The 27,238-nt window shown below is 42.0% G+C and overlaps 1 protein-coding gene across 6 annotated transcripts in view; it reads left to right on the top strand.

Annotated features, from left to right (window-relative positions):
* The first annotated feature begins 1,102 nt into the window (after positions 1–1,102).
* The window catches only part of MOCS1 (molybdenum cofactor synthesis 1), a 30,701-nt gene continuing 4,565 nt past the window's right edge, over positions 1,103–27,238 (top strand). The window contains exons 1-11 of one of the 6 annotated variants that reach the window (XR_012673120.1): positions 1,103–1,240; positions 8,495–8,627; positions 9,301–9,468; positions 14,143–14,307; positions 19,225–19,286; positions 20,566–20,677; positions 21,006–21,118; positions 21,787–21,897; positions 22,726–22,846; positions 24,337–24,399; positions 26,598–26,652. Coding sequence is in view for 5 of the 6 variants with exons in the window: in XM_075146822.1 (XP_075002923.1) it covers positions 1,118–1,240; positions 8,495–8,627; positions 9,301–9,468; positions 14,143–14,307; positions 19,225–19,286; positions 20,566–20,677; positions 21,006–21,118; positions 21,787–21,897; positions 22,726–22,846; positions 24,337–24,392 (1,164 nt within the window). In the remaining variant the exon portion in view is untranslated. Of the gene's footprint in view, positions 1,241–3,736; positions 3,901–8,494; positions 8,628–9,300; positions 9,469–14,142; positions 14,308–14,495; positions 14,599–19,224; positions 19,287–20,565; positions 20,678–21,005; positions 21,119–21,786; positions 21,898–22,725; positions 22,847–24,336; positions 24,400–26,597; positions 26,653–27,238 lie in introns of those variants that run through there. The other 5 variants (XM_075146821.1, XM_075146822.1, XM_075146818.1 and 2 more) reach the window with 5 other exon arrangements.

The following is a 27,238-nucleotide window of genomic DNA, read 5'->3' as shown; positions in this document are numbered from 1 at the left end:
CAGTAAAAGATTAAGACTGTGCAGAGACTTAATGTTTTTGCAACCATTAGTTGCAAATGCAAATATCCCTGACAGAGCAATTTGGTAATGGAGAATAAAATTATTTAAACTGGAAGAGTTATCATAAAAGCAGCAGGCTGTATAAAGGTGTGAGTTTTACTCTTAAGAGCTACAGCAATATAACAGCTGCATAGTTCAAAGGTTAAGAGAAATTAAAGTCATTTAGGGAAACACGTGTCTCTTGGAAGACTAGCTGACGTGATTCGGGGAAGGGGATCCAGGGAAATTTTGGGCACCCGAGCCCTCCTTTCATGTGTGAAACCGGTTCAGAACAAGTGCTTCAAGTTCAGCTTGGCAATGGGCGACCACGTTCTGCGGACCCACTGCCCAGTGGAGGTGGACAGTGGGCCACCAGGCGTTTCGCCATAAGGCCCCTTGTCTGTGAAACACTGGAAGTGTGAGGGAAAGTATAATAGGCTGGAAAACTGAAATACTGTTTTCTTATGCCCCGTAAGACCAGAAGATTTAGTTCCTCTGCCCATCTTCTGACAATGTTTTACAGATTTTACTGCAGACTTGGGCAGGACTGAGGTTGAAGTTGTTGTTTCCACCAGAAACGTTCCCCAGCCGAGGATAACCGTGTTTTGTGGTCCTCTGCCTGTCCCTGCTGGGACACATACCCCTTCCCTGTGCGAGTCCTTCAACCCCAGCGTTTGCCACAAAGGCAGCCGGCAGGCAGGGCTGGCCTGCAGCCCTCGGGCTCTACACCTAGCTTTTGGAGGGCCGAGGCGAAGGCGGGGGAAAGCGGACAATTAAGGCTGTCAGTGTAGGTTTTGCCCTCGTCGCTGAGGGACGCGGGGCTCGCAGGAGCTGCCCGGGGCCCCTGCCCCAGGAGGAGGGCACAGCGGCGGGCGAGGGACCTACGGGCCGCCGGCGGCAGCGACTCCCTCCGCCCGCCCGCCCGGCTGAGGGGAGCGGACTACAACTCCCGGCGTGCAGCGCCGCACCTGCGGCCGCTCTGATTGGCTGCCTCCCCCCCCGCCCTCCCCCGCCTGACGGTGCGAGGCTGGCGGCGGCGCCGCCGGAGCCCCCCGCGCGTTGGGGGCCGGCGAGCCGCATGGCGGCGGCGGCGTGGGGGCGGCGCGGTGGCCCCGCGCTCCTGCGGGGGGCGCTCGGGGCAGGCCCGGGCCGCGCCTGCAGCTCCGGGGCGCCCGTCAGGGCTCCCTCCGCCGCGGCTCAGGTGAGGGGGCGCGGGGCGCCGAGGGCTCCGGCGGGGGAGGGCGGCGAGGCGAGGCGAGGCGAGGCGGTGCGGTGCGGTGCGGTGCGGTGCGGTGCGGTGCGGTGCGGCGCCGCGGGGTGAATGGAGGGTTTGGGGCCGAAGGTGGTCGCCGGTAACGGGCGGGTGCCGCTGCCGTGGGGCCGCCTGGGAGGCGTGCGGCCGCCGGAGGTCGTGTTTGGGATGTTGAGTCCCGGGCTGGTGCCTTGCGCTTAAATTAAGAAAACGTAGTTTGTGGAGGGGTGCTTGTGGTAACCGCGGCTTCGCCTGGCGGGGTGCCCGAGGGGAGCTTGGGCTTGAGAGTTCCCCTGCCGTAATCGCCTGCAGCGGGGGGTACCGCCGCTGGAATCTGCCGGGGCGGACGGCGCCGAAAGCCTGCCTCGTGCTTTCTAATGGAAGCGCTTGATTTTGCAACCTGTCCCAGAGCCGTTGGTAATTTGCATGGTGAACGTGACTTGATTATATGAGGGGGGCCGAGTCAACAAAACATGTAGTAGTATCTAATTCTACGTTCTTACTTTGTTGAGATGTCACCCTTACTTTGAAAGTAAGTAGGACATTCAGTCTCTTGGACTGAACCAGTTCTGTGTTCGTTCCCAGTCAAAGAAGAGATTACACAACGGCATTTGATCTGCCTAGGTCAAAATCAAGTGGTTTGGCAGCTTTCGGTGGTTGTGCTCCAAGTGGTCACGCGAGGTGTGCAGTGAAGCTGTTTGTGCCGTCGCTGGCATGAAATCAACACAGGTGTTGTCCAGATCTAGCTCCTCCCAGTTTGACTTTCGATCCCCCAGCTGGATTCGGTCTCTTGGTGTCCGAACGCAGGAGAAAAAGCTGCACAGGAGGGCAAAGGTTCTGTAGCTGTCTAGCAGAAATAGGGCATGACATGCAGAGTAGTCCCAGCTGGGATGTGATTTATTGATTTACTTGCAATTGCATGGCTGGCTTTAACAAGCAGAAAATAAACTAAAGCTACTAGCGGCAGTCTTTGTGTCACCAGAATTGGATGCATTCACTACCACTTACTTATTTACAGAAAGTTAAATGGATTTTTGTGTTGCTTTATTGAATGCTTACTTGGCTCAGGAATCTAGAAAGGTTATTGAGTTTCTTTTTTTTTTCTAAACCATGTACTTTTTTATAAATCCTGATCAGAATTACTGTTGACTACTTTCTATAAATCAAGTAGTTCTAACATACATTCAGGAATACTTTTGAGAGAGCTGAATTACAACATCCATCTCTGAAAGCCCTACTCCCTTAAGGGACGAAAGCCACAGTGGTTGGAAGAATGGGATGGGTGATTTGTGTGTGTGGCATAACTGAGACAAGTGTTTGAGCCTGTTTGTATCTTAGTATTTAAGAAACAGTTGTCAGTCCTGGAGATGTGCACAGGGTAGAGTCCCTTTTTCTAAGACCAGATAAGGGCAGGTAGCAACAGGCGCTTTGAAAGCAGCGTTTTCATGGGGTTTGGTTGCGTACAAGCATTTCTTGACTAATTCACAGTTAACAAAGGAAAGTCTGATGCCATCCTGTCATCTTGTACACATGATGATAGATGTCCGAATTATATTCTTGAACAAAAAAAAAAAAATCATATAGGATTACATATTTCTACTACAAAACTGTGTATTTTCCAGTACAATAGAAAAAGTAATTTGTACTTCCTTTTTTTTTTTTTTTCAATTGTAAGCTGGAAGTTTACATGCAAAAAACCCAGCTTTTTGAAACAAAAAGGAAGGTGAGAGGACTCTTAAGATAGTGAGGCTTGAGAGCAATAACATTAAGGAAATTAGCTTTTTTTTCTTTTTTTTCCTTATCCTGCTCTAGATGTATCATTTCCAGTGAAGGTCTTCAGCATCCTGGAACAAAGTTTCATTTCAGCTTCCTCCATCTAATCATGTAGATCCTGTAGTTCAAACATAACCACCTGAAATTTTCTGTGGCCTCAATGAAGTCTTCACCACTAGGATAAAGGGGAGAGCCAGCTTGTCTAGAAAGACCTCATACAGCCTTTATTCTTGGCCAGTCATATGTGAAACTCTCTGTGTCCTGGAGCTCCATTTTGCGGGTAGCTGGTCAAAGTCCCTGAGCAGTGCTCTCTGTGCCAGTAACCAGAACTGTAGCATGCTGTTTGGGGTCAACTGTTGGGCAGCAGCTGCTGAGCCCTCAGAAAAACATTTGTCTTGGACTTCTCAGCTCAGACCTCATTCTGGCACTTGGCCTACTTAGACCCATTTCAGCCTCTGTGGTTGTCTAATTTCCAGGTTGAACAAGGACACTATGTCACCGCTTCCCTACAGACTAAGATATTCAAGGTGAAGCACGAAACAGAAGAGCTTTTGCTGAGTTGTGTCCATGATGCTGGCGCAGCAGCGTTAGGTACTGCGGTGAGGTGGCAGCACTGATGCATAGACCCAACAGGATTGCAGGAGCTGAAAGAGCCAGCGGGTGCAGGAGCAGCGCTAACAGTGTCATAAGCGCACAGGTTGTGGTGGTCCCTGAGGCCTGTCCAGAAGAAGTGTTTGCAAGCATTACTGTTTCATAGTGCAGAAATATCACTGGGGATAAGGTGAAGGTGGAAGGCTAGAGCAAGTATAGTACTCGATCTTCAGCTTGATAAATAGGTAAGAGCTCTGTTCTCTTCCCCCTTGCGTTTAACTGAGCCTTTCCAGTATCTGTCAGTTTGTGGTGTTCCTGGGTTATTAATACCTCTGGTGACAGCTTCCAATTTTGCTGCATTGTTAGAAGAGTTCTCCTAGAAATCACAGGTGAATTGACAGGTCTGAAGGGTTGACAGCTTGTCAAAATATAGCTGCTAGGTGCAGTCATCTAAGCTCTCATTCTTTCAGTACTAGTATAGAACATAGGATTGACAGCCTGGAGACTGAAACTGTTTTTTCACAGATCAGATAAAGCACACTGTGTGACAGGGCATATTTCTCTGATGTGCAGAAGTGTCTCCTGTCAACTATGGAGAGAGGGGAGTGGGGACTTGGGGATTATAGCCATCCCTTTTGAGTGAAAAAGTTATGTGGTTGGGCATTGATACGTTAAAATACCAACAGCCACCCACAGAGGGAACTGAATAGCCCTTTCCCTGTAGACTGGGAACTGTAGCAGGCAGCTTTTGCTTTCTCCCAGATCCAATACGCTCATGCAGGCTGCAAGTGACTAGGTCCAAACTCACCCTATTCTTCCCCTTCGGAAAAGCCTATTTACGCTACTACCTGAGAGAGTGCTTCATCCTTGCCCTGAGTTACCAGGAAGGCAGCTGAGTTTCTGTCTGTGATATTTGGCCTTTCCCGTGGAATTGATAAAAATATGAGTCAGTGCTGGCTGCAGTGGCAGTTTTGGTAATACAGGATCCACTCCCAGTGGAGCTCAAGCTGATGCTGCTGAACTCCTCATGGGTGTCTCTTAATTCCTCCTTGCTGACATCAAACTGGACAGAAACTGAACTAACAGCTTAAAAATTCCATCTCCAGTCACTCTTTCCTCCCAGACAAAGCCATCTCTGTACACGAGAAGAAGTTGATGGAAAGAAGCTCTAGTAGCTCTGGAAAACTTCTTTCTTTTCCCCATCCCAACGCCCACTATTTTGCAGCAAGAGAGCAAAAGTTAGTTATTTCCAACAGGAACTTCAAAGTATATTGACACCATCTGCCTGCTGAGTGCCTGTTCTTTAAATGCTGCTTCTTGACAGTTCACTTTAGAGTAATTAATGAAGGGCAGTATTATTCCTCCAGTAAGTCCTCTTAACTTCAGTTTCCTTTCCTATGACAGCCATGCAGGTGGATGGCAGACCAGGAACAGAACCGCTGTCTCCTGCATCCCACTCTAGTGGTGGCTCCTTCCTGAAAATAGGAAATTACTTTAAGCATATTATTGTCCTTGAAAAGAAAGTATACAGTTTTGGCGTCCGTTAGATACAATCATTAAAGTCTCCCTCTCTTGCCTCCCTTCTGTCAGGGGGGACAACTTTTCACTTCTTTTCCTCCCCGAAATGCACACTCTAAAATGGGGAGGCAGGAGGTTTGTACTGTTCTGCCTTCAAGTGGAGTGGGTAAGGAAGCCTGGTCCTGAAAAAGGTGCAAAAATGAGTTACTGAGAAAGAAACAGGAGAGGAGTGCTCCTACAAGAAGGGCTAAAATAATTTTAATAAGCATGGGAGTACTTTCCCTCTCAAATGTGAACACCTTTCCAAAATAATAGGAAGGAGAACGTCAGAAATCCAACCAGGCCAGAAAGCAGTGCAGCTTTCAAGAAAAAATACTTGTGTTGTGGTTTTTTTTTTTTTGAAGTTGGCAGCATTTAAAATACCTTCAGATTTAGTCTGTTCAGGGGTGAGTTTCCTAACTGGGGAAGAAGCAGAAATGAAGTCTGAATATTTAGCTGGGCTCTTTGACTTAACCCTGCTTGTATCCTGAGAAACTCTCACAGTGAGTGCAACAGAGCCAGCATTTCTAACAAAGCAGGCTCCCAACTTGGGGTTTCCTGGGGAGAGCAAAGCTGTGCCCAGCTCGCAAACAACCCGCAGGTGCCCAGGCTGGAGCGTTTCCCCCAGGGGATTAAAACCCAGATGACTTGTTCTGCCTGTGCCCGTTGGAGAAGCGGGAGATGTGAGAAGGTGCGTAAGTGTGAGCGGCGCAGGTGGCTGCGGAGGGGTCGGCTTTACGGCTCTTGTCGCTGAGACCTTCGGTGCCGCAGGGAGGGAAGGGCAGGCCTGGGGAGGGCTGGCCTGGTGCCCCTTATCCCTCTGCGCCTGTGGCCGTTCCAAAACAGAAACTGAAAGAGATTTCCTTCTTCCGACAGAAAAGCAATTACGTGGAAACTAGTACTGGTGTTTTATCAGGGGTAAACAGATGCTTTCTGCGCTTTGAAATCAGCCACTTTGTGTCCCCTTTATCTTTTCTAACGTCCCCCCCCTCCTCCCCACTGCCAGGGATGTTCTTAGAGATCTTCTTATCTAGCCACAAAGCTGTTTGGATCAAGAAGTATAGTGGATTGTTTAAAGGCTGGTGGAAAGATTGTGTTGCCAAGAAAGACTGCTCCTGCTAGTAAGTTTAGCAGCAGCTGTGGTGTTAGCGCAGCTGGAATCAAAATTGCTGCAGCTGCTGATGGCTGAAGTTGGGCCTCTCCCCAGATAACCTTTGCTGTCTGGCTGATCTGGTCACTGAGGGTGTCCTCTTCACCCGCCCCCCAAATCTTTCTTACAAATGTTTTCAGAATAAAATGTTTTGAGGAAGCATACCTGGGTTGTTCAACATTTTAGCTGACCGTTTCCAGACTTCTTGCTAGGGCTGTTTGGAAATACTGTGCAGGATTAACTCCTATGGTTACTACTAGTGATGACCAGAGCCAGGGAGATGATGGCCGTGGCTATGTGTGCTTCTGCCCAGTCCCTTGGCATTGTCCCATACATACTGATTTTAGTATGTCTGGAGATATCACAGGTCTGTTTTTCCCTAGATGGAAATCAGGACTTTTGCTCAGTTAAGCAGTTTGAATACTAGATGTGTCATTTTGTGCGGTTCCTCATTCTACCTCTTAAATTTATGTCAAAACTTTATTTAATCCTTTGCTTGCTGCAGCCTATCAAGACTAGCCAGCATGATTTTGACTTGAGGCACAATTCTGCAGCTGATTCTTTCCCCCCTCACTTTTTTAACTTTGTGAACACCATGAATCCAGAAATGGTTTTGTATGTGCTCTTTCACTGGAGATGAAGTTCACTGTATGTCCCGAAGTCCGTTAGCTTTCTTCCAGTTTTCTTAGCTGGCTATTAAGTGTCTGGATGGGGTTAACTAACAAGGACACGGTGAAGGTAGTTCCTTTAATTATTTTGATCCTATTTTCTCTGTTTCGTTTTGTGATGCTGTGTGGCTGGCCTCTGTCAGAGTTACTAAATTGGCCTCCTATAAAATGTTAATTTAACTGTGATATAGTAGATGAAAAGACACCAGAGTTGGCAGGGTTTGGATGTTGTAGTTTGTGGATGTTTGTATGCAGTGCCTGAACCCAGTATCCACCAGCTGATTGAAGTATGTTGGTAAACTTGATTTTCTGCAGTACTGTGATAAGAGTGGGTTCAGTTACTGTGTGTTTCACTTAAGGTATTGAAATATTTTCCAAAAGTAGCAGAGTGGTTTCAGCTGTGCTTTACAGGTGTGGAAACATAGAGATGTAACATCATAATTTGAAAGTCATGGGCTAAAGGCAGTGGGACTCCCTGTGTTTAGACCTTGCTATAACCAGCAGTGTTCTGGTGTTGATGGTAGTGATGTTTTAAAGATGCTTGGTATAAACTTGAACTGTATTCATTTCCAGTAGCAGCTACTAATTCGGGATATTTCATTTGATACCTAAAGTGATCAGCCCTCACTCAGGAGGGCAAATACTCAGTACTTCCTGAAAACTGTGTTGCTCTAGAATATGTTACACTGTGCTTTAAAAAACAAAAAAATTGTAAATAGAAATCACTTTTAATATTCACTTCATGACAGTTAATAAAGACATTATTAAAATGCTGAATCTTTTTATGCAGGCGGAGTGTTCAGGATCATACATTTCTCTTCCAGTCCCACAGTGCCCTGTATTATTTATCATCTTTTAACTGAGTATTCTCAGTTAAACAAAGTATTCTGTTGTATGGATTTGAGCGAGAAGACCTTGTGGGAAATGTTCTTGAAACAGACATCGTGAAACATAATTGTACACAGCAATAATTTTGTTTTGCTATTAACAGGATGTTATGTCTTGCACATGAAAGTTGGTAGGGACACAAGCAGATATGCAGTGTTTCAGCAACTTTTAGTTCTCTTGCGCTGAAGTGCAGGGAGGGACCCTTCTACATGATTTCATTTATCTGAGGGCTGTAGTGAGATTGGGTGGTCCTGGATCACTGATTCTGGAAAGTGAAGAGACACGCAATTGAAAAGCTGCCTCCTATTCTGCACAAAAAACCTGAAACACCTGTGGCAAGGAGGCTGTATCTTAAAATGCACAGGGAAAATTGTAGTACAGTTCCGTGGAATTAAGTAGGGTGTGAAACTTAATCAATAAATAGCCATAAAGACAAGTCATGGGTTTTTCTTGTGCAGCTGTCCCCCTGGGGAAAAACGGCATAATAATTATCAGTTGAGTTCAAAGTTAGTATTTATACAGCAAGTTGATAGGATAACTATTCAAATATTTAGCACTTGCTTGTTTTCGTTACAGGAATTGCAAAGCTCAGGAAGAGGACGCTTTCTACTGGAACATGCTGCTCCCTTCTCTGCTTTTTTGACGGACAGCTTTGGGCGTCAGCACAACTACTTGCGAATTTCTTTGACCGAGAAATGCAACCTCAGGTGTAAGTGTCTGCTTGCTTTCTTGCACAAAGCTCTTATGCACCACATTGTGCAAAGGCCAAGAGTTGAGTTAGGGTACTTACTGCTGTGCTGGCCCTGTGCTGTTTCTTGTCTTCACAAAGTAATGGTAAAGGAAAGATAGAGACTGATTTGGGGCTGAGCTGCTGGTGGGATGGGGAAGCAGGAGCAAGCCTAGGGATCTGCCGGAGACAGGTGGGAGTGACAGTCTTCCATCAGGTGTGGTTTGGATGATGGTGCTTGTGGATGTTTGTATGCCCTACCCAAAGTGTGTGATAAGCACGAGAGCTTGTACCTAGGCATTCCCACAATTACGTCTGCAAAGTCTGTGGCAATATCCCAGTGCTTGCCAGTTCAGTTTGGTGTCTCTGTTTGAATGCAGGTTGGATAGAGATAAGATCAGCTTTTCCTTCGAAGTGGATCCATTGTAATTTTGAGACCCATCAAATGAGTCTTGGGTTTTCTTCTGAAGGAAAACAGGAAATTGTTAGGAGATTGCTTGTAAGATTTGCTGAATGATCTTATCTGTATTTCAGAAAAGCAGAGTTGTTTGACATCCATTAAAGACAGTTGCACTTGGTGCATTTTGCCCATCAATATTAGATTAACTGCTGCTAGTTATTTTTTCCCCGTGTATTTCTGTATTCTTTGTTTCAGGTCAGTATTGTATGCCAGAGGAAGGTGTTCAGCTGACCCCTAAATCAGAGCTACTTACTGCTCAGGAGATAATCACCCTAGCCAGACTGTTTGTGAAAGAAGGTGTACAGAAGATCCGACTGACAGGAGGAGAGCCACTTATCCGTCCCGATGTGGTTGATATTGTGGGTGAGTTCCCAATAAATACAGTGTGTTTCAAAGTGACTTGCTATATATTGATCCAAGAACTACGCTTATAACTATCTACTAATACAGTCCAGCAACCTGAAGAATAATTATACATTAAATGACGGTGCTTTTTCCCAACATTGTGAAATGCAAGATAGTTGCTTTCGGAAAACTTCCAGTTCTGCTCTTCTGCTTGGATGGGACTTATGTCTCTTCATATTATAACAGCTGAACTCAGTGTTGTCTTCATATTCAACATCTACTAGAATAGCTTGCAATAATGCAACCTTGGGGTGAAAAACCAAGAATTGATTTTGCTTACAAACAAAACAAGTTTTCTTTTGGATTTTTGGGGGGTTTTGTTTTTGTGCTTTCATTTTGTTTCCTTGATAACAGATGTCACTTGCTTGTTTGTGTTTAATAAGGAATGGTGAAAATGCCTATGTTTTTACAGTTATTGATGAAGACTATTACTTCGATGGAAGATATATTACTGGGGTAATTTTTAGAAGTTTATCTCCTTCGATTGGTATTGTGTTGACTGACTGTGCCTGTTTTTTTTCTTGAGCCAGGTGCTTTTTTCCCTGTCCAAAGTCTCGTATGTTATGGACATTACCATAGCTTTGTGTGGTGGCAATGTATTAGATTAAGGCTATGTAGGAGGGTGCACTTTGGTGTATTGTAGGCAACTGAACTTGTCTGTTTCTGCACGTATACTCTTGTAAGTACTGAAGATAAGAAAGGGTTAGTATGGAAGATGAAGGTCTTGGAAGTAGAGTAACTGCCTACTGATACACTGAGCTTTGGTGCAGAAAGCAGTAGGCCTCTGCTCCTGCTCTGTTTTGTTCAGGATTTGGAAAACCTTTATGGTCTTTTCCAAAGGAAGCAGCAAAGCAGTGTAGTATGTAGAACCGACCTGTTTATAGGTGGAAAAAGGTATGGCTAGAGTGAGCTGGCTTGGGTCTCCTTGAACCTTGAATGTGAGGAGTCCTGAAACTGCATTAACTTCATCTGTTTGGAACTCTGGAATACCATTCTCTAGGTCATTTTGCCCATGCATGATAGGTTATTTTTTATTTAGGATTGAGAGCACCTTTTAAGAGACCTGTTTCTTTCAAGAAGGCATTCCCCATTTTTGTAATACTAGGTATAATTACTTTTAGCTGGCTTTTGCCAGCCAATAGGAGGTCAGATTTATAAAATAGGTTGTATTTTAAAATACAATGAAGCTTTACAGCAGCATATAGTATTGGCATGAAAATGAGTCGAAATTAACAACATCATCAGTTCAGTGCAGAACTTTCTTTCCTTGTGTATGCACCTTTTTGTTTGTTTGTTTTTACTGCAGTGATAGAATTCTCAAAGGCTTATTTCTGTGGCTAGAAGAGGAAGATGGATCTTTTTGAACGACTGGGCTTTCATTATTCTGCCTGTGTTCTTGTTCACATCTGAACTTTGACAGATTCATAGTGATTATTTTAATGGATGACAAGAGTAGTGATCTTGGGGTAAACGTAATGGATGTTAAGATGATTGTCCTGTTGCATTAGTTTATTCTGTCATGAATTTGTATTAGCCTGGCTGTTTTTTTCTAGGGCATATTGAAAATTGGCAAATTAAGTCTATAAACACTTTTTGTCTTCTCACTTTGGTGTTACTCTATGGTGCACAAGTTTGGGATCAAGATAAAAGCCTCAAAACTAAACAGATCACTTGTAACAACTATGGGAAAACTCACTGAAGGGAAAACAAGCCCAAAAATGTCTTCTGCAGAATTTGAGTTAGGCACCTTTATTGAAGCCATCTTAGCACAATGGTTTGGGCTGGGATAGAGTTAACCTGGATTTCTAGATGGTTTATAGAAGCTGGCTACAATATCTCACGTGCTGAATAGGGTTGAGATTTAAGTTAGGCTTGTTTTCAGCAAACCTTTCTCTTAACCATAAATGGTCTGTGAAATACCAATAAAGCTCAAAAATGTTAATGCTGGATTACTATTGCCGTATTTTTCTAATACTCAAGTTCAAACTTTGTTGTTGTTTCAATGAACAAATGTGATTTGAAGTCACTGTAGGAGACCATGTTATTCAGAGACCTGCTGCAGTTCTTTAGATTATTTTAAATCTTCTTTTAATGCTTGCACATACATAAACTATGACTCAGCAACTAACACTTGCTGAAAGCTAAATCATGTCCTGGGGACTGCTGAAAACATATGTTCGAGACTTTTCTGAAGCAGCTGATAGTGGAATATAGAATCCATCTCCTTTGGGATAAGCAGAGTTTAAATTAGCACTGGATATAAACTGTGTGATAGCTGTTTATTATTAATAGTCTGAGAAGTACACATCTCCACTGACAAAATCATTTTCCATGGGGTGGGGGACGGACGGTTGCATGACTTTTTATAGCAACATGCACATTTCATGAGTGAAGTGGTGCAGGGTAGACTTTTTAATTTTCATGTATTAGGAGATACACGTACCTTTTCTGGACTCAATCAGGAGAAGTGCAATTGAGAAAATGATTGGAGGAGACTATGTAAGAAACTTGTCTATTTAAGAAGATGCTCCTGATCCTAAAGGAAAAAGTAAATGTAAAAGGGTTTACTTGATGGCTCAAGCCTGACATATAAGCTTTTAGCTTCATGCTGTTGAATTATAGCATCTGTTCTGTTTTCTTTTTAACTTGATAGTTTTATCAGTTGCCTTTGCTTGTGCTGATTGTTGCTAAAGCAGTGACCAAAGGTCAGCAAACAGACTTAATACAGGTACAAGGTGAGTTACAAAGTTATGAAATCTCTTTAATCCCTTTTGAATTTAGAGGTCAACACGCCAAGAAACCAAGCAACTGCAAATGTTCCACTTCTTAGCTTGCACAAATAAGGCAGAGTGTACTAACTGGTCCTTTTTAACTTGTTGGTCTTAGTGTTAAGTCTCCATCTCTAATCTCTCACAGTTGGCTTCTATCCAATTTGTTACTACAGGTGGTTCCACATATTAGTATATTTCCAGTGCCTCATCCTGTATCTCATTCTGTCTGATGAGGAAGAAGACGCATTGATAACAGCTGCTGCCTGCACTAACTGACCTACTCAGCTGGTGCTACTTTTTAAATTTTTCCATTTTAGGTTGCAGCATGGCTTTGGTTTTATTCAATGCCTTTATGCATTTTACATTTCTAGCAATGAAACCTGTACAGCAGCTAGTTTTTTGTCCTCTGTTGTTAGGAGATTGAGCATCTTGTGTGTTCTGAGGCTGTAAATAAAAATAGCGGTGTTCCTGTGCTGTCCTGGGTGCAGTGTGTATCCTATGCTCTCATAAAGACTAGGCTGCTAGTGGTAGCTAGTGTTAAGTAATTTTTGGCAAACTTGGGCCAATAGAACTCTTCCTCCAGGAAGAGGTTATTCCTGGTCAGGAATTTTGAGAGGTTAATGCCAGAAAAATCTAGTTCTTAGTAAAGATTGCTCTTTTGTTACAGCCTTAGGTTCCAAATGTCTTTACAGGGCTCCTAATCATGTTGCAAATTGCTGCTGCTGTAAGCCTCAGCATCTTTGGTGTGGCCCAGCTTAGGGTGAATATTTTGAGAATAGCTGGGAAATGACATAAAGCAGAAGTAAAGCCCTTATCAACAGGAACAAATAGAGGTAAATAGGGAGGGAAGAAGGGACTATGAAATATTTGTGCTGTAATTAAAGCTGCCTCAAGAGTAAGGGTTCTTCAATTATTTCTCAACTATTTAGGGTGGAGGCTATGAGAGAAGGGAGGCGGGAAAATAAGAATAGAAAATTACTTTGCCGCAGCTGTGCTTCTGCAAGTGGTTCATGAGGGTTTTCTCCTATTTGTTATTGTACTGATAACAGGAGGTTTGAAAGCCTGCCCTCTGGAGATCTGGTATGCTGAGGATTTCTGCATTTGGCTTATGAGGAGGCAGCTATTTTCTAAATCTTAGTCTCATGATATTAACTGTTTCTTATGTGGTTTTCTTTTGTTAGCCATTTTTTAGTGTCTTGCATAAGCCCTCTTCAATTGGCTGGGCTACCACTGTGGGTAATGGAAATATTTCAGTTGTCAAGTGCAAGTGTTTTGTCCCTTGGTTGTTGTTGCCTTGGATTCTCTGTAATGGTCTAATATGTTGACCTTTTTCTGTTTAGTTAGGAGTATATGTGGTATTCAAACTGATGAGAGAAAGTCACTACTGCTGGCAGCTACCTCTGGCTTAGAACTGGTTTTTGGTAAAGCATAGCAGGATAAATGTTGCTACATAAACACAGCTAGTTCAGGTGTGAAAGGGATGGCTTGCTGCTTATTATTATTGCAGAACACAGAATTCAGTTTGCAAAACTAGATTGAGGAAAAGAAGGTAAACAGAATCAGAGGCCTTCTTCCAACAATAAAGTAGCTATTTACTCTAAGAAATGGAGAACAAAATTAACGTGCATTTTCAGTGTTCTTTATAACCAATTTTGCTTGCAGTAAACTACTGTCTTTCATACCTTTTGAAATGGATTTGTGCTAAAATGGATCTCTTAAACCAATACAGCTGGAAGAAGGCTGAAGCACTGAAGTGTCCGTGTTTTCGTCACACCCTCAGTGATATTTGTTTGTTTGTTTTGGGTTTTCTGTGTAACATACAGTTGAATTAAAGTGTTCTTTTTACTTTTTATTTTCCTAGGTCAACTGTACAAGCTAGAAGGGCTGAAAACCATTGCTGTCACAACCAACGGGATCAACTTAGCCAGATTGCTGCCCCGACTGAAGGAGGCAGGACTGAATGCCATTAACATTAGCCTGGATACTTTGGTCCCAGCTAAATTTGAGTTCATTGTCCGGAGGAAAGGTATAGGCTGGTCTTCTAAGGCAACTGTTGTTAATACTTGCAGTAATGTTGTGAGTTGTTTGGTATGTCTTTCACACTCGGTTAATTTGGGAGGAGAGTGAATTGCTATCCTTCTGAGGCTAGGAAAGCAATTCCTTTCAATAGCTTATTTGATAGTGACTCTCTTTCCTTCTTTCTACAACCCTTAGGCAGGTAGAGCCTCTTTAGATGGAGCTGGTGGAGCAGAAGATGCTCAACTCACCACAGTCAGTGGGACTGTGACTACAGCTGGCAGTAACTGGCTGATTACTGGTTAGTCATGGATATCAAGAGGGTTCTCCAGATCTTGTGTTGGTCTTGTGTGCTGCTATTCTTTGATACTGTTCAAAACACATGTTCCCGCTATAACAGCTGAGGACTAAGATGCCACGAGAACTGAACTTCTTGTCACGAATAGCGGCGGTTTCTGGAAGTTATATCTGGGGCATGCTAGCAGTGGTCTCACTTGTGATTAGTGGTGTTCCTCCACTACTTTTTAATAGGAATAAAATAAACTATGCCTGAGGTCATTTGAGGAGGGGTACTAGCTTTGTAACTTCTCTCCGATTGAGCTAGTAATTCCAAACTGTTTCAAAAATGTTTGGATGTGCCCAGTGTTACGGATTCTTGCTTAAATGAATCCCAAAGCTCATCATGAAGTTCAAGCTCATGGTTGGGCTTCCTTCCAACCTAAAACTGATTTGATCTTGTATCATTCTATTTCTGTCCGGTAACGTAGCTTTGGCAGTCTGTGAACTTCCAATTCGGACAAAACCTTCAAGTAGCCACTAGATGGTGCAACAACATAAGATAAGTGTAGGGCAAGGGATGTAGAAATCTGGGATGCTGTGAGAAGTAATTTCAATGTTTGAATCGCTCTGCTATCAAATCGAAGTTCTGCTGACAGGTGCAGAAAGGAGTCCTTGTCTACAGTCTTTCTGGGAGCACTTCTTCATGTTTCTACATCAAGGTGAAGAAATTTGTTCTTGTCATAAATCTGACTGGAGCATTATCCTTCTAGCGTAGGCTATTGCATTAATCTGGTTGTGTCATGGCACAGTTGGCTCCCAGAGAAGTATCTGGGAGTATCTAATCACAAGCAGGTGTTGACTGTGCTCTTTCCTTCTGCTCTCTGCATTTGAATATTACCTGGTTTGTGACATTCACTGGAAACAAGCCCTTCCTTTGCTACTGAAGGGGCAAACCTGATCCTCCAGCTTCCTGAATTATATGGCTACTGCTCTTCATATCTGATTGGAAGCTGTTAGGAATGTGCTGCTTATAAAGTAAACTAACATTGGGGGATGAGGGTAACATTTATTTATATAAATGTTCTTTTCCTCTCTTCCCCCTTTAAAGAAAAAAAGGTCTTTAACCACAAAGAGAAATTTCAGCTGAATAGCATGGAGAGTGGACAGGGAAGTTTCTATGACTCAGTATTTTTAAGGAGGAGAATAAAGTCTCCAAATCATAGATAATTTTTTTTTAAGTGGAGATCAGGTAAAAATAGTAACACTGAGGTGGGTTTTTTATTTTGCTAAGGTCTGAAATTATGTAAAAATACTTTCTTTATTGTTTTTGAGGGCTTTTTATTTAATAGGAGATTTCCAAGTATGGGATGAGCAGAGAATAAGTGCCTGCCCTACTGTGCTAGCCTGTCTCCTGTGGCAGTTCCAGAGGCGACAAGATATAGCTCTATTAGGGTGAGAGTGATTCCTGGTCTTGCACCACTATAGGCTGGTAACTTCTGTGGAAAGTAAAGGTGGCATCTGATAATGGAGCTAACCAGGCGCTCAAGACACTTGGAATCAATTTTTCTGCTCCTCTGGAAACTCATTCTAGGGTTTTAAGAAAAGGCTGGAATTTGGTATCTTTGGTGCAGGTGACCTGCATTACGCCTGCTTTTATTCCCAAATGGTTGGGATAGAGGCAATGACTGCGAGATGATCACAGATTTCACTGAGGTATGAAAGCACATTAGAGGACCGTAATATTTCTACTTCTCCCCATCTACCATATTCTAAGGGATGAACAAATGAAAAGTACTTTCTTGCAGGTAGCCAGTCTAACTGTTTCACAGCCTGTCCCTTCTTTTTTGTTCAGTACAGAAAATGAGATAATACTGTATTGTAATTGAATCATTAAACATTGGCTTGAAGCCTTTCTTCTTGTAAGGATTAAATGTTGGGAGGTCCCACATCGGATTGTTCTGGATGTGTCTAAGGTTCTCTGCTTTAAAGTTGGCTAAAATTACGATTTCAGAAGAAATCTAAAAAGATGAAAATACTGAAATTTTTCATTGGGTGGAAGAGGAGAGAAGGGTTGTCATTTTGAAATGTCAAACAAAAACTTAGAGAACTTCTGTGCCTTGACAATATTTCCTGACACAATGACATCTAGTATTCATTTCTGCTCTAATATTTTGGAATGTTTTGGTTTTATTCTTTTTGTTGTTCCATTACCACACAAAGACTTTGATTTAAAAGGGATGTTTCAATAAGTATGGCAATACAAATGAACTCCTAACAGCTTTCCATAAAGAAAAAACAGAAAACAGTTAACATCAAAATATGAAATGCAGTAACAGATGTTTATTTTTTTGCTGTAACAAATTTTTATTTTAAATAATCACCCTGCCCCCAAAATCTTTTAGTGGAAAAAGGCTCTGTTGTTAATCAGAACAGCTTACTTTTTTGTTTGTTTGTAGAGATTTTTGATAGCTATTCTGAACCACACTCTTGTGCTAGCATGGCAGGAGGTAAGAGGCAGAACTGGGAAGGACATTGAGTTAGATGTATTGCAAGCTGTAATTCTGTTTCATACTTCTACAGCGAGCTGAGCCCGAGCACGCGAGTATTCAAACATGCGGAGTTTTTGATCTGCTGCTTGCTAGTGATTACTTCCTGGCCTTTTTAGTTAAGTTCAGTTTCACCTTTCTGCAATCCTGAAGTCTCACACAAGGTTTTCCGAGCTGTTGCAGAGCTTTTTGATCCCATTCGTGGCTCTGGGACGTGCTTACAACAGTGTATCATTATCTCTGTTGCCACATTCAGCCTGCAAACTTTATTAATTGGAATGAAAGCTACCACTGGTGCTACAAACTTCCTGGGCACATACAAAACAAGTAGGTAGTGAAGGAGAAGGGTAACAAGTTCTAACTTCAAACAGTTGCTTGCAAGAGTTAGTTTACTGTCTTCTCCTTGCTCTTCACCTCTCTTTTTGCAGCCAGGACTAGCATTAGGACCTGCTTATAAAACAGTTAATATCTGCTGTTTTCCTGTGTTCATGCTTTATAATGCCTTTACCAGCCAGAAAGCAGTTAAGTGAAAGTTTTGTGTGTCTCTTTTTTTTTTTTTTTTCCTGGATCTTGAATGCATCTAATATTAATTATGCACAGAATATTATTGAGTTATTGCTTATTTCTGGTAAAGCACCTACAGATTAATGAAGGTATGATCTTTTCACTAGAGAATCTGAGATTCCAGTAGATAAGGAAAGGAGGGTGATAGACCTACACAGAAAAACATACGACTAGGAACAGCACGGGTATTGTCAGCACAAACTTCTGGAAGATATTGCCCTTTTGCTAGCATGCGTTAAGTATTTGCTGTTGAAGACTACAGCTTTGGAAGAAGGAGCTCAATCTCATACACTGTTTTGTTCTCATACCTGGATTTAGAGCGCAGAACTGGACAGGAACTTAGTCTAGTACCTGACAGGGCAGAAGAGGCATTCACAACACAGGGCTAGCAGCTAAGCACGCCCACTCACCAGAAATGCGTACCCAGAGCTTGGTAGCTTGCTGACTTATTCTTGCTACCATCACCTTGTTTCTTTGCCAGCTGGTGAGTGTGACAGGGAAGGAATAATATGTCAAATGTGAAATTGATATCACGATGAAGCTTTAAACTTTGTTTAAAGTTGACAGAAGGTGTGATTTGAATGAGATGATTAAGAGGCTTTCCTAAAGGCCTTTGGAATTCCAAAATTGCATTGTTGCTTTATTTTTCTTCCAAATTTAGGAGGTATGTGTAGATACTTACCCTAAATTAATTATATCTCTGTGTCTGGGAGCAGCTGACAAGTGTAGGCCACACTAAATGGTAGGGTGAGGTTGGGCACTTAATTCCTTGGAGTCACTGCAATTTCTGACATCTTTCATTTGTTTTCAAGGGTCAAAGGCCAACTGAATTGTTTTCCTAAATGCTCTAATCCCCCCCACGTTGTGCTCACCAATTTTACATGTTTAAAGTAGTCATAAAAATGACGATCCTGTAAAATGCTGCCTGTGATCTTCAAACTAATGGATAGTCAGTAGCTTTTGGAAGCCAATTACATCTGTAGTCAGGGTTGAACAGAGAATCGAGGGCTTTTGTTTGTTCCTAACCCCACTCCCCTCCATACGCACTTTAGAAAGATCCTTTTTAGGATTCTGCCATTTTAGCGAAGACACATGTGCCATTATTATCAAATAAATATTAATTTAGTATCCTTTCTTCATTGGGTCTGGAGGCAGTTCACAAATGCTTGCCACTCCCTTTAAGAAGAACATAACGCAAGGCAAAACTGAAGTACGGGGAAGTGGAGAATCTTACGCTAATGATAGATGGATGGCCAAAGATGCAGAAAACCATACAAGTATTTTTGACTACCCATACAACAGTTAAAAAATTTATCTCGATGACTTGACCACGGTAACACTGGCAGCCTTTGGGGAGGATATGTGGGGGGGGTGTGTAACATTAAAGTCTCTTTGCTTGCAGCTCTTCTTACTTGCAGCCCTGTCTACTGAATCAGATTGTTTTTTATTTGTCATCTCTTTGTCTTGTACTTAATAACCTCCTTTTGCATTCTGTTTTTAAACAAGAAAAAGAAATTTTTATTCTCTTTATATCTTAGGCTTTCATAAGGTAATGGAAGGAATCCACAAAGCCACTGAACTTGGCTACCGTCCTGTTAAGGTAAAGCCAGTGTTTGTTTACTCTCGAGCTGTTGTGTTTTACCACAAAGGTGATAAAAGATACAGCTCACCTGATGAGGAATTTATTATTTTTCTCCTCTCTGTGAATAATTTTTGATAAGACTGAAGATCACATCAAGAAGTGATGGGGGAAATTTGTATTATCTCCTCATGCAGCTGAGGGTACTGATTCACTCTGCTACAAAGCCTATTGATTGCCTTGCTGCAGGCTACAGGGTGGTCCTGCTCTGTGCTTGCCTCTTCCTACCCCCTCTATTGATTTGGCACTTGTCTGACCCAGCTGTGAACTTGGCCAGGGGAGTTAACAGGCAGAAAACTACCCTGCAGAAAGACATTAATTTTGTCCTGGTTTATCCCTTTCAGCTGCTTACAGCAGACTCTGACGAGTGCCAGTGTGAGAGAGAGGGAGTCCTCCTTTGGGGGTGCGGGTAGACCAACTTAACTGTAACATGAAACTTCACCCTAACTCAGCTGTTTGCAGTTCTGCAGCTGTGGTTCCTTTCAGTTTCACCAGTGCTTTAGAAGATGTGTAAGTGTTTTAGACTATAGAGCTATGAAAAACACTTGAAATTAAACTAGGGTTTAGGCTTTCCTGAAAGATCTTGGGAATCATCATGCATGATGCTCGGACATACAAGTCTGCCTTGCTAACAGATAGTGTTTTAGCAACTGCATAGCTCTCTGTTGTTCTTCAGATAAATCAGGGAGGATCTGAGGCTCCAATGAAAATATTGTTTATGAGGAATGTGCGGAAAACTCAGTTTTAACCTCTTTCTGGAGGAAAGCAGAGCTAGTCATCCTGCAGCCTATGGTTATGGAGTGTGCTGTGAACGCTTCCTCGTCTGGGGCATTTGCCTGTCATCTGCCAAAAAGAGTGCTATAGCAAGTACCCTGCCAGTACTTTTCCAGAAGCCATACAATGTATGGGAGTGAATTTGTCATTTTAGACAGTAAAAACTGCCATACCTTAGGTGGGTAAGATGATGCCCTCATTATGCAGCTTTTATTAGTTTTCCATTTAGCAAGGCAACTTTAACAACTTTAGTTAGATTGGATGCAAAAACTTACAGGCAAGTTTGACAGAAATGATCATCTGTACCATTTCAATCCTGCCGACTTCTCTCATCATCTTTTCATTTAAAAAAAAAAAAAATGTTCTTTCTGTCTACCTTGCCTTCTGCAAGGACTGTGAAACCTTGTGTAAGAGGGAAGAAAGTCATACTGTGCTCGCTAATTTCAGGTGTCTGCTTTTCCGGCAGGTAAACTGTGTGGTGATGCGAGGCTTCAATGAGGATGAACTGCTGGGCTTTGTGGATTTCACGAAGGATCTGCCCCTTGATGTGCGGTTCATAGAATACATGCCCTTTGATGGTAAGCAGTCCTGCTTTGAGATTCTTCATGGCATGGAGTGTGCCTTGGACCTAGGTGAATCTGGTTGGTGGTTATTCACCCCACGGACTTGTCTCTGGAAGTTTTGGTGAGGTTTTTGGGAATTAGGAATTGCCTTAAGTTTTATGTTGTATCTTTTGTAACTTATCTGTCTTCCTGGATAAGCTGGAGAAGGATTAGTAGCAGGATTAGTTGGGGCTGGGACACCTATAGGGAAAACTGAGATTTGTGGAGAGTGTAAAGGTGGTTCTCTGCTAATTAAAAAAATAAAATCCACAGTGTAAAGTTACACTGGTTTTGTTAATTCTAGGCAATAAATGGAACTTCAAGAAGATGGTGAGCTACAAAGAAATGCTTGATACAATTAAACAGCAATGGCCTGAATTGGAGAAATTGCCCTGTGAAGCTTCCAGCACAGCCAAGGTGGGGTTAGACAAAGAACATGTGAAATATGCCCCCATTCTTTCCCTGCCCTAAATCCCAAATTCTCTCAAGTTCAGCATTTATATTTGACAACCAAAGTAAAAAATACTCAGTGTAGTAACTCTGGGATTTTGGTCAAGCTGCCTGCATGTGGTTTGACTCTTATTAAACACTGATGATAGTCTTTACCTTTAGGAATACAATGCGTTTACTAGATGCCTTGGTCTGATACAAAGAATGGTAGGCTTGTATCCTGTCTTTACAGCTTTTGAAACTTTTGTCAGTCTGTCTGTGACTGCACATTATCAAGCCTGATGAAACGGTTGTTCAGTGAAATAAAAGTATTGCTTTAGAGTGTGCAGTGTCACATGGGGGATTTCTAGCCTATGTGAATCTATGGCTTATGGCTGCCTGAGTAAGAGCATGCCTACTGGCATCACCTGGCAGTTGATAACTACAAAAGCAAACATTTAACAAGTTTGTGAATTTCCAGGAACAGGGCAGAATAGACTGGAACCCCTGACAAAGCTGATTTTGCTTTTTTCTCTTGTGTGACCTTAGAACTGAAGAAAATCTGTGTTAAAATTTCTTCTGGTCTTCGGGCAAGTGGAACTTTAAAAATGAGTCTATATTTGACTTTCCTTTTTTTCTCCTCTGCATTTCTTTAGAGTTATAAGGTGCCACATTTCCAGGGACAAATCAGCTTTATCACGTCCATGTCGGAGCACTTCTGCGGATCCTGCAATCGGCTGAGGATAACAGCAGATGGGAACCTAAAGGTTGGTAGTGAAACATGATTCTCTTTGCTTTCATGCAGCGAAAGTAGTGTTGAAATTATTCCCCTAAAAGTAGCTAGGATGTAAAGTAGCATGGAAAGACGCATAATTATTACCAGCTAACTCCAGTTTATGTATCCTGTACGTATTCATGTTCAAGCTTGTTGGGCTGCTAGGGAGATGTTACATCACCTTTTTTTGGTTTCTCTGTTTTGCTAACATAGTTAACTTCAGTTGTTAAACATGGTTGTAAGGCCAGTAAATATAAATATTTATTTTAATCTTTGATTCAAAATCATCTTAAACATGTGACAAGCAGATGATTTCCCATTAAAAAAGGATCCAAGCAGCTGTGAGGGCTTGGCTTTTGTGTTCCACAAGGATCCTGTCTTGTTTCACCAAACATCTTCTTGCAACTCTTCTCCTTCAAGAGCTGCCTGTACATTTGCTCAACGGCTGTAGAAAAGGGAGGGATAACCGTTTCCTGCCACGTTGAAACTGGCAGTTTCTGGGGGAAAATTAAAGTTTTCAATTAAAAATTGGCACTTATGCATTGTCACCTGATATTGACAACAGCTGTGCTGCTGTCTAATGTCAGATGACCGAGGCAGCCTGACGGCCCAATGATCTGAGGTTACATAAATGTCCCAGGCTGTCTGTGTGTGTACATGAAGAGAGATAAAGAAAACGATCTCCATAAACGTTCTCTTTCTTCAGTAGGCTAGGCCTCTTCGAAACTCTTTATTCCGAGGTTAGTACGAAATACTTGTAAAAGCCATTTATTTTATTCTTTCTCATTTCTCCCCTTTTGTTTCCTTGGGTTGGCTGCAGGTGTGCCTTTTTGGGAATTCAGAAGTGTCCTTGAGAGATCACCTACGGTCGGGTGCCTCTGAGGAAGAGTTGGTTCAAATCATTGGAGCAGCAGTGGGCAGAAAAAAGAAACAGCATGCTGGTATGTTTGTTGTACCTGAGAAATAACAGCAGTGACTAGGCAAAACAATGTCCTGGCACTGCTGCGAGATGCATTGACTTGCCAGGAGAGAGAAAGAAGGAAAGGCTTCTTGGATGAAGCTGCATTAACCAAGGAAAGAATTTTCCCATCTGATAAGAGTATTGTCTCTTAGAAAGCTGGTAACATACCGGTCCTGCAGTTACTCCAAAATTTGGATGTCAGTTTTGAGTCTTCTAATTTTCCACATGAGCTAGAATCCAGGCTGTCTAAAAGTCTTTCAGACTGACTTTTGTCTTCAAAGAGATGCAAATACCACTGCTCACGATAACAACAGCAAAGTGTAAAGCTAAGCAAAAATGATGGAGTTGTACTGTATCCCTTTTTTTCTTAAAATTAGTTTGCTGTAAAATAAGTACTAAAGCTAAATTCAGCTGTTGGTCCAACTACTGCATTAACACGTTTTTAGAAGTGACAAATTTCTTTTTGAGTATGCAGAAATTTGTAGCCACTCACCTAGTGCTCTGCATAAGGTCATGATACAAGCTCCATGATGATGCAGTCATATCCTCAGGCTCTGTTAGTCTTTTCTGAATTTATATTGATATAAACTATATTTCAGTCACATCTGAACCTAACCATATTTTTGTAATCTGGCTGCAGCTGGGAATGCTGACCTTTTGTACATGAACTGGCTTCATGATCATGGAAGAGTCCCCTTCACACTAAAAATATGCTTTGGCCCTTTTGTTCTCTTGCAGATTCTGCCAGATTACTAACAGTTGGTTTTGCCTTTTTTTCGCGATGTGTAAAACAAATTTAAAGGAAGCTTTTAAATCTGAGCATAGACTAACTTGCAAAGTACATTGGTCTGACCCAGATAAAATAGTGCCTTGTAAATATAAGGGAAGGGGTGGCAGGATTGGTTCCTTTTCTTTTAGACCATTCATTTCCGAATTTCTCATTTCGGAAAGGGCAGGGTGGGAGGAGAAGAGTGTTTTCCCCTCTAGTTAAAGTCATTTTGCCATCAGCAATGTTTACCTGACGTTGTCTTTCTTCTTCCAATTTGTGTTAATCCCAGTATTGTCCTTGAGGCCTTCTGTGATTGGACTTCTTTGAACTGGAACACTGTTAACAGCTTATCTATAGAACTAGTACAGTTAAATGCTGTTGTTAAGAAACAAGATAGTCCCAAGTTGTTTGAAATCTGTAGTAGGTAGACTGTAATTCCAATTATGGAAAGTGTTCTGGGAAAGGGTCCTACAGTGTGATAGACCCATAGCAGCTGGATGCCTGGAGACTGTGGCAGCTATGGTTTTAAATAACACTATGCTAGATTCCCTCTCCTCCAGCTCCCTCGGTCCTTATTGAGCTTTGGTTTTCCTAGCATGCAGGTTGCACTGTGAAGAGCAGAAAACTAAATATATAAACCAGATGCATGACTTAAAACCTGAAAAGCTAGGATTTTTATGTGTTCCTTATTTTATTTCTAGGCATGTTTAACATTTCCCAGATGAAAAACCGGCCAATGATCCTGATTGGTGGGTGACAAATCAGTACGTAATAAACATACCATGATTTTGTTTGGTTTTTGTCTGTGGGGGAGCAGAATGGATTGGGCTTTTAAGTCTAACTTGTGTTCGGTTCTGGCTTAGGTTTAGACAAAAAGAAATGGGTTTCTTAAAAGGCAGTTGTGGTTAAAATTATGCTGAAGTGGAAGAGAAGGAAAGGTCTAATGTCCCTAGAAGCCTTACCCAATCTTCTGATTGACAGCTCTGGTTTTGTTTTCTCTAACTTTGAAAGTTCGTTACATTTTCCAAAGGTATCACTAGCTTTCCTAGCTTATTTCCTATCTGCTTCCTTTGTACTTAACAAGAATTGTATAGTAACTGATAAGGCATTTTGGGGTGAGTTTTATGAAATTGACCGAATTGCCATATAAACATAAAGGATGCAGGACAGACCTTCTATTCCTTGATTAAGAAATTCAACTTTGGTTATAGTATATAGAGCCAGTAACCTGACAGAAATTCAAGTTTTCCCACCTCACTACTTCTTTACTTCAGAATCTGAAACTTGGGTTTCATTCTTTTGAAATGTCCTCTTACTGCTGCGAAGTCTCAGAACATAACCATGAAAACTGTAGTATCTGGTATCTGGCCAGTCTCATGGGCAAGAGCCTTTCTTCTCTTTGTGTCTATTGAAGATGTTTGCTAACTCTCCCTTCTACTTGAAGCTCTCTCTATGAGTGATGTGGCACTGCTGGGGTTCTTTTACTGATTTTTCACATCTCCTTCAAAGTGGTTTTACCTCCTCCATGCCTATGTTTCGCTGTTTTGTAAGATAGCTATCTTCCCAAATACCTTTTTTCTTCCTTAGACTTAAGAAATGCTTGCAAGTGTTAGCGTTGTGAGATTAATTGGAAGTTGTTCTGTTGTTTCTTATCAACAAGGGGGGGGGAATGCAGCAAGGGTGGAAGAGATGAACATTATGTTTCAAACACAAACTCTCATTCTTCCATTGATGCTCTGGAGCAGGTTAGCTGCTGTGCAGCTTAAAACACAGCTTTTAAAACAGGTACCCTTGGGGAGGGGGAGCGTAACATGCATTAATTTGCAGGTCTTTGCTACAGGTGATATAATAACTAACTGTTCTTTTTTTAAACCAAGATCCTAGTGCTTGTACTTCTGTTGCCTTTATTAGGAAATAGGATCTACAGAGGTCTTTTAACATAGGTTTTCACTGGGAATATTTTTCACTTGATGCCCCCCTTTAAAGCGCCATCATTTTCCATGTGGAGTTTTAAAGTGAATGGATTCAGTGGCACAAGATTGTCTCTCTGTTTGCTTTTGCTCTTTTGTATTTGGTCACTGCTGCATTGTGTTCCAGGAAAAAGGGGAAAGAGGACCCTTTGTTTACAGTGTGTATTGACTTGTTGCATGATGAAAAATTTTCTGTTTTTTTTTTTTAAGATGAAAAATACTATCTTAAACTCTTGACAGCTCACTGGGACTTACATAATTTTTCAAGATGCCTTTGAAAGAATCCCCACACTCCAAAGTTAGCATTCATAGCAATGTTTGGATGTCTACAGATCAGATCCATCCAATTTCCTTTTGAAAAGTGCTTTAACATTCTGACATACAGTAAAAGAGGCAGCCTGTCCAGGTCTTCCCTCTTCCCCCAGCTGTTCCATGTCCCTTCGAGACTAAGTGCTGGCAGTCACCACATCAGTGGAGAGACTGGAGATGAGTGGAGAGTATCCCACTGTGACACATGGGGAATCATTAGGAGATTTCCTAATTGTGTTTTGAATTACTTACAAACTTCAAATAATGCTGGCGTGCAAGCAGTCAGTGGGGGTGTGTGTATGGAATTAATTTAATGAAACTTAATGAACGCTGTGGAAATCACTAATTGGTTTTGCTAGTCCCAGTAAGCCAAACCTGGCTTCTTCCCTGCACTGCTGTTGTCTGATCTTTTGCTATATGGTTTGTATCCTATTTCCCTTAATCAAAATATTCCTTTTGGCAGATTGTTCTCCTCATGGGTTCACTTCAGTTATGGGAATTTCCTCCTTAATTCAAGTATCATCTCCTGCCTTCTTTTCCCCCATGAGATTGTGCTAGTTGGAAGCTAACACAATTAAACTTCAGGTGCAGTAATAGAATATAAGGAGATGCAGTTTGTCAGATGGTTTCAGTTGTGTTATACGTAGTGCTGTAGAAAACACCATTATCTATTTTTTTTGTAGGTATATGGGCAATTTGGGTGAAGATAAAGATGACTAGGTACAACTTGAAGAAAATGTAGGTTGTTACAAAAAGCAAAGGTGCTTTGCATGTGTTACTGTCTGTTGCCATCTTTTTACTTACCACTCTACTTGAGCAAACAGTACTTCTTTTCCTTGCTCCCACCCATGTGTGTTTACCCTGTGGAAGTAAGTACTTGTCTGCCTTTGCAGTCCAGCTTCTCCTGAAGACAAGACACCTTGCCAGGGGTTTAGCTTCAGCTTTAAAGCTAATCAAGGAATCCAGAAGAACAGAGTACTTTGAGTTCCTGGATTTTAAAAGGAATATTTGGGATAGGCCCCACTGTATAAAGAGCGAGAGAAAGAAAGGAGAAATAAGCACAATTTTCTGTGCTTTTCTAAAGCAGAGCAATGTTGCACTCGAAATATCTATGTCCATTTAATCCCATTCTTCTGAGGGTGAACACATTACCACTAAACTTGCAGGAATCTTAATTTTAGTGGACAGGCCATCAGCTGTAGATTAAAAAGGGCCTTGCCTGAATTTAGATTATTGCAGTGATTTAAAAAAAAAAAGTCTTGTGAAATCTATGGTGGATTTAAGCTTCAGTAATGGGCACATTCAGGTCAATGTTTGGAGGGTA

This window comes from Calonectris borealis, chromosome 3, assembly GCF_964195595.1.
Source record: "Calonectris borealis chromosome 3, bCalBor7.hap1.2, whole genome shotgun sequence".
Classification (NCBI taxonomy): Eukaryota; Metazoa; Chordata; class Aves; order Procellariiformes; family Procellariidae; genus Calonectris; species Calonectris borealis.
The sequence above is the reverse complement of the archived record's forward strand: the minus strand, read 5'-3'. Positions and strand labels throughout refer to the sequence as shown.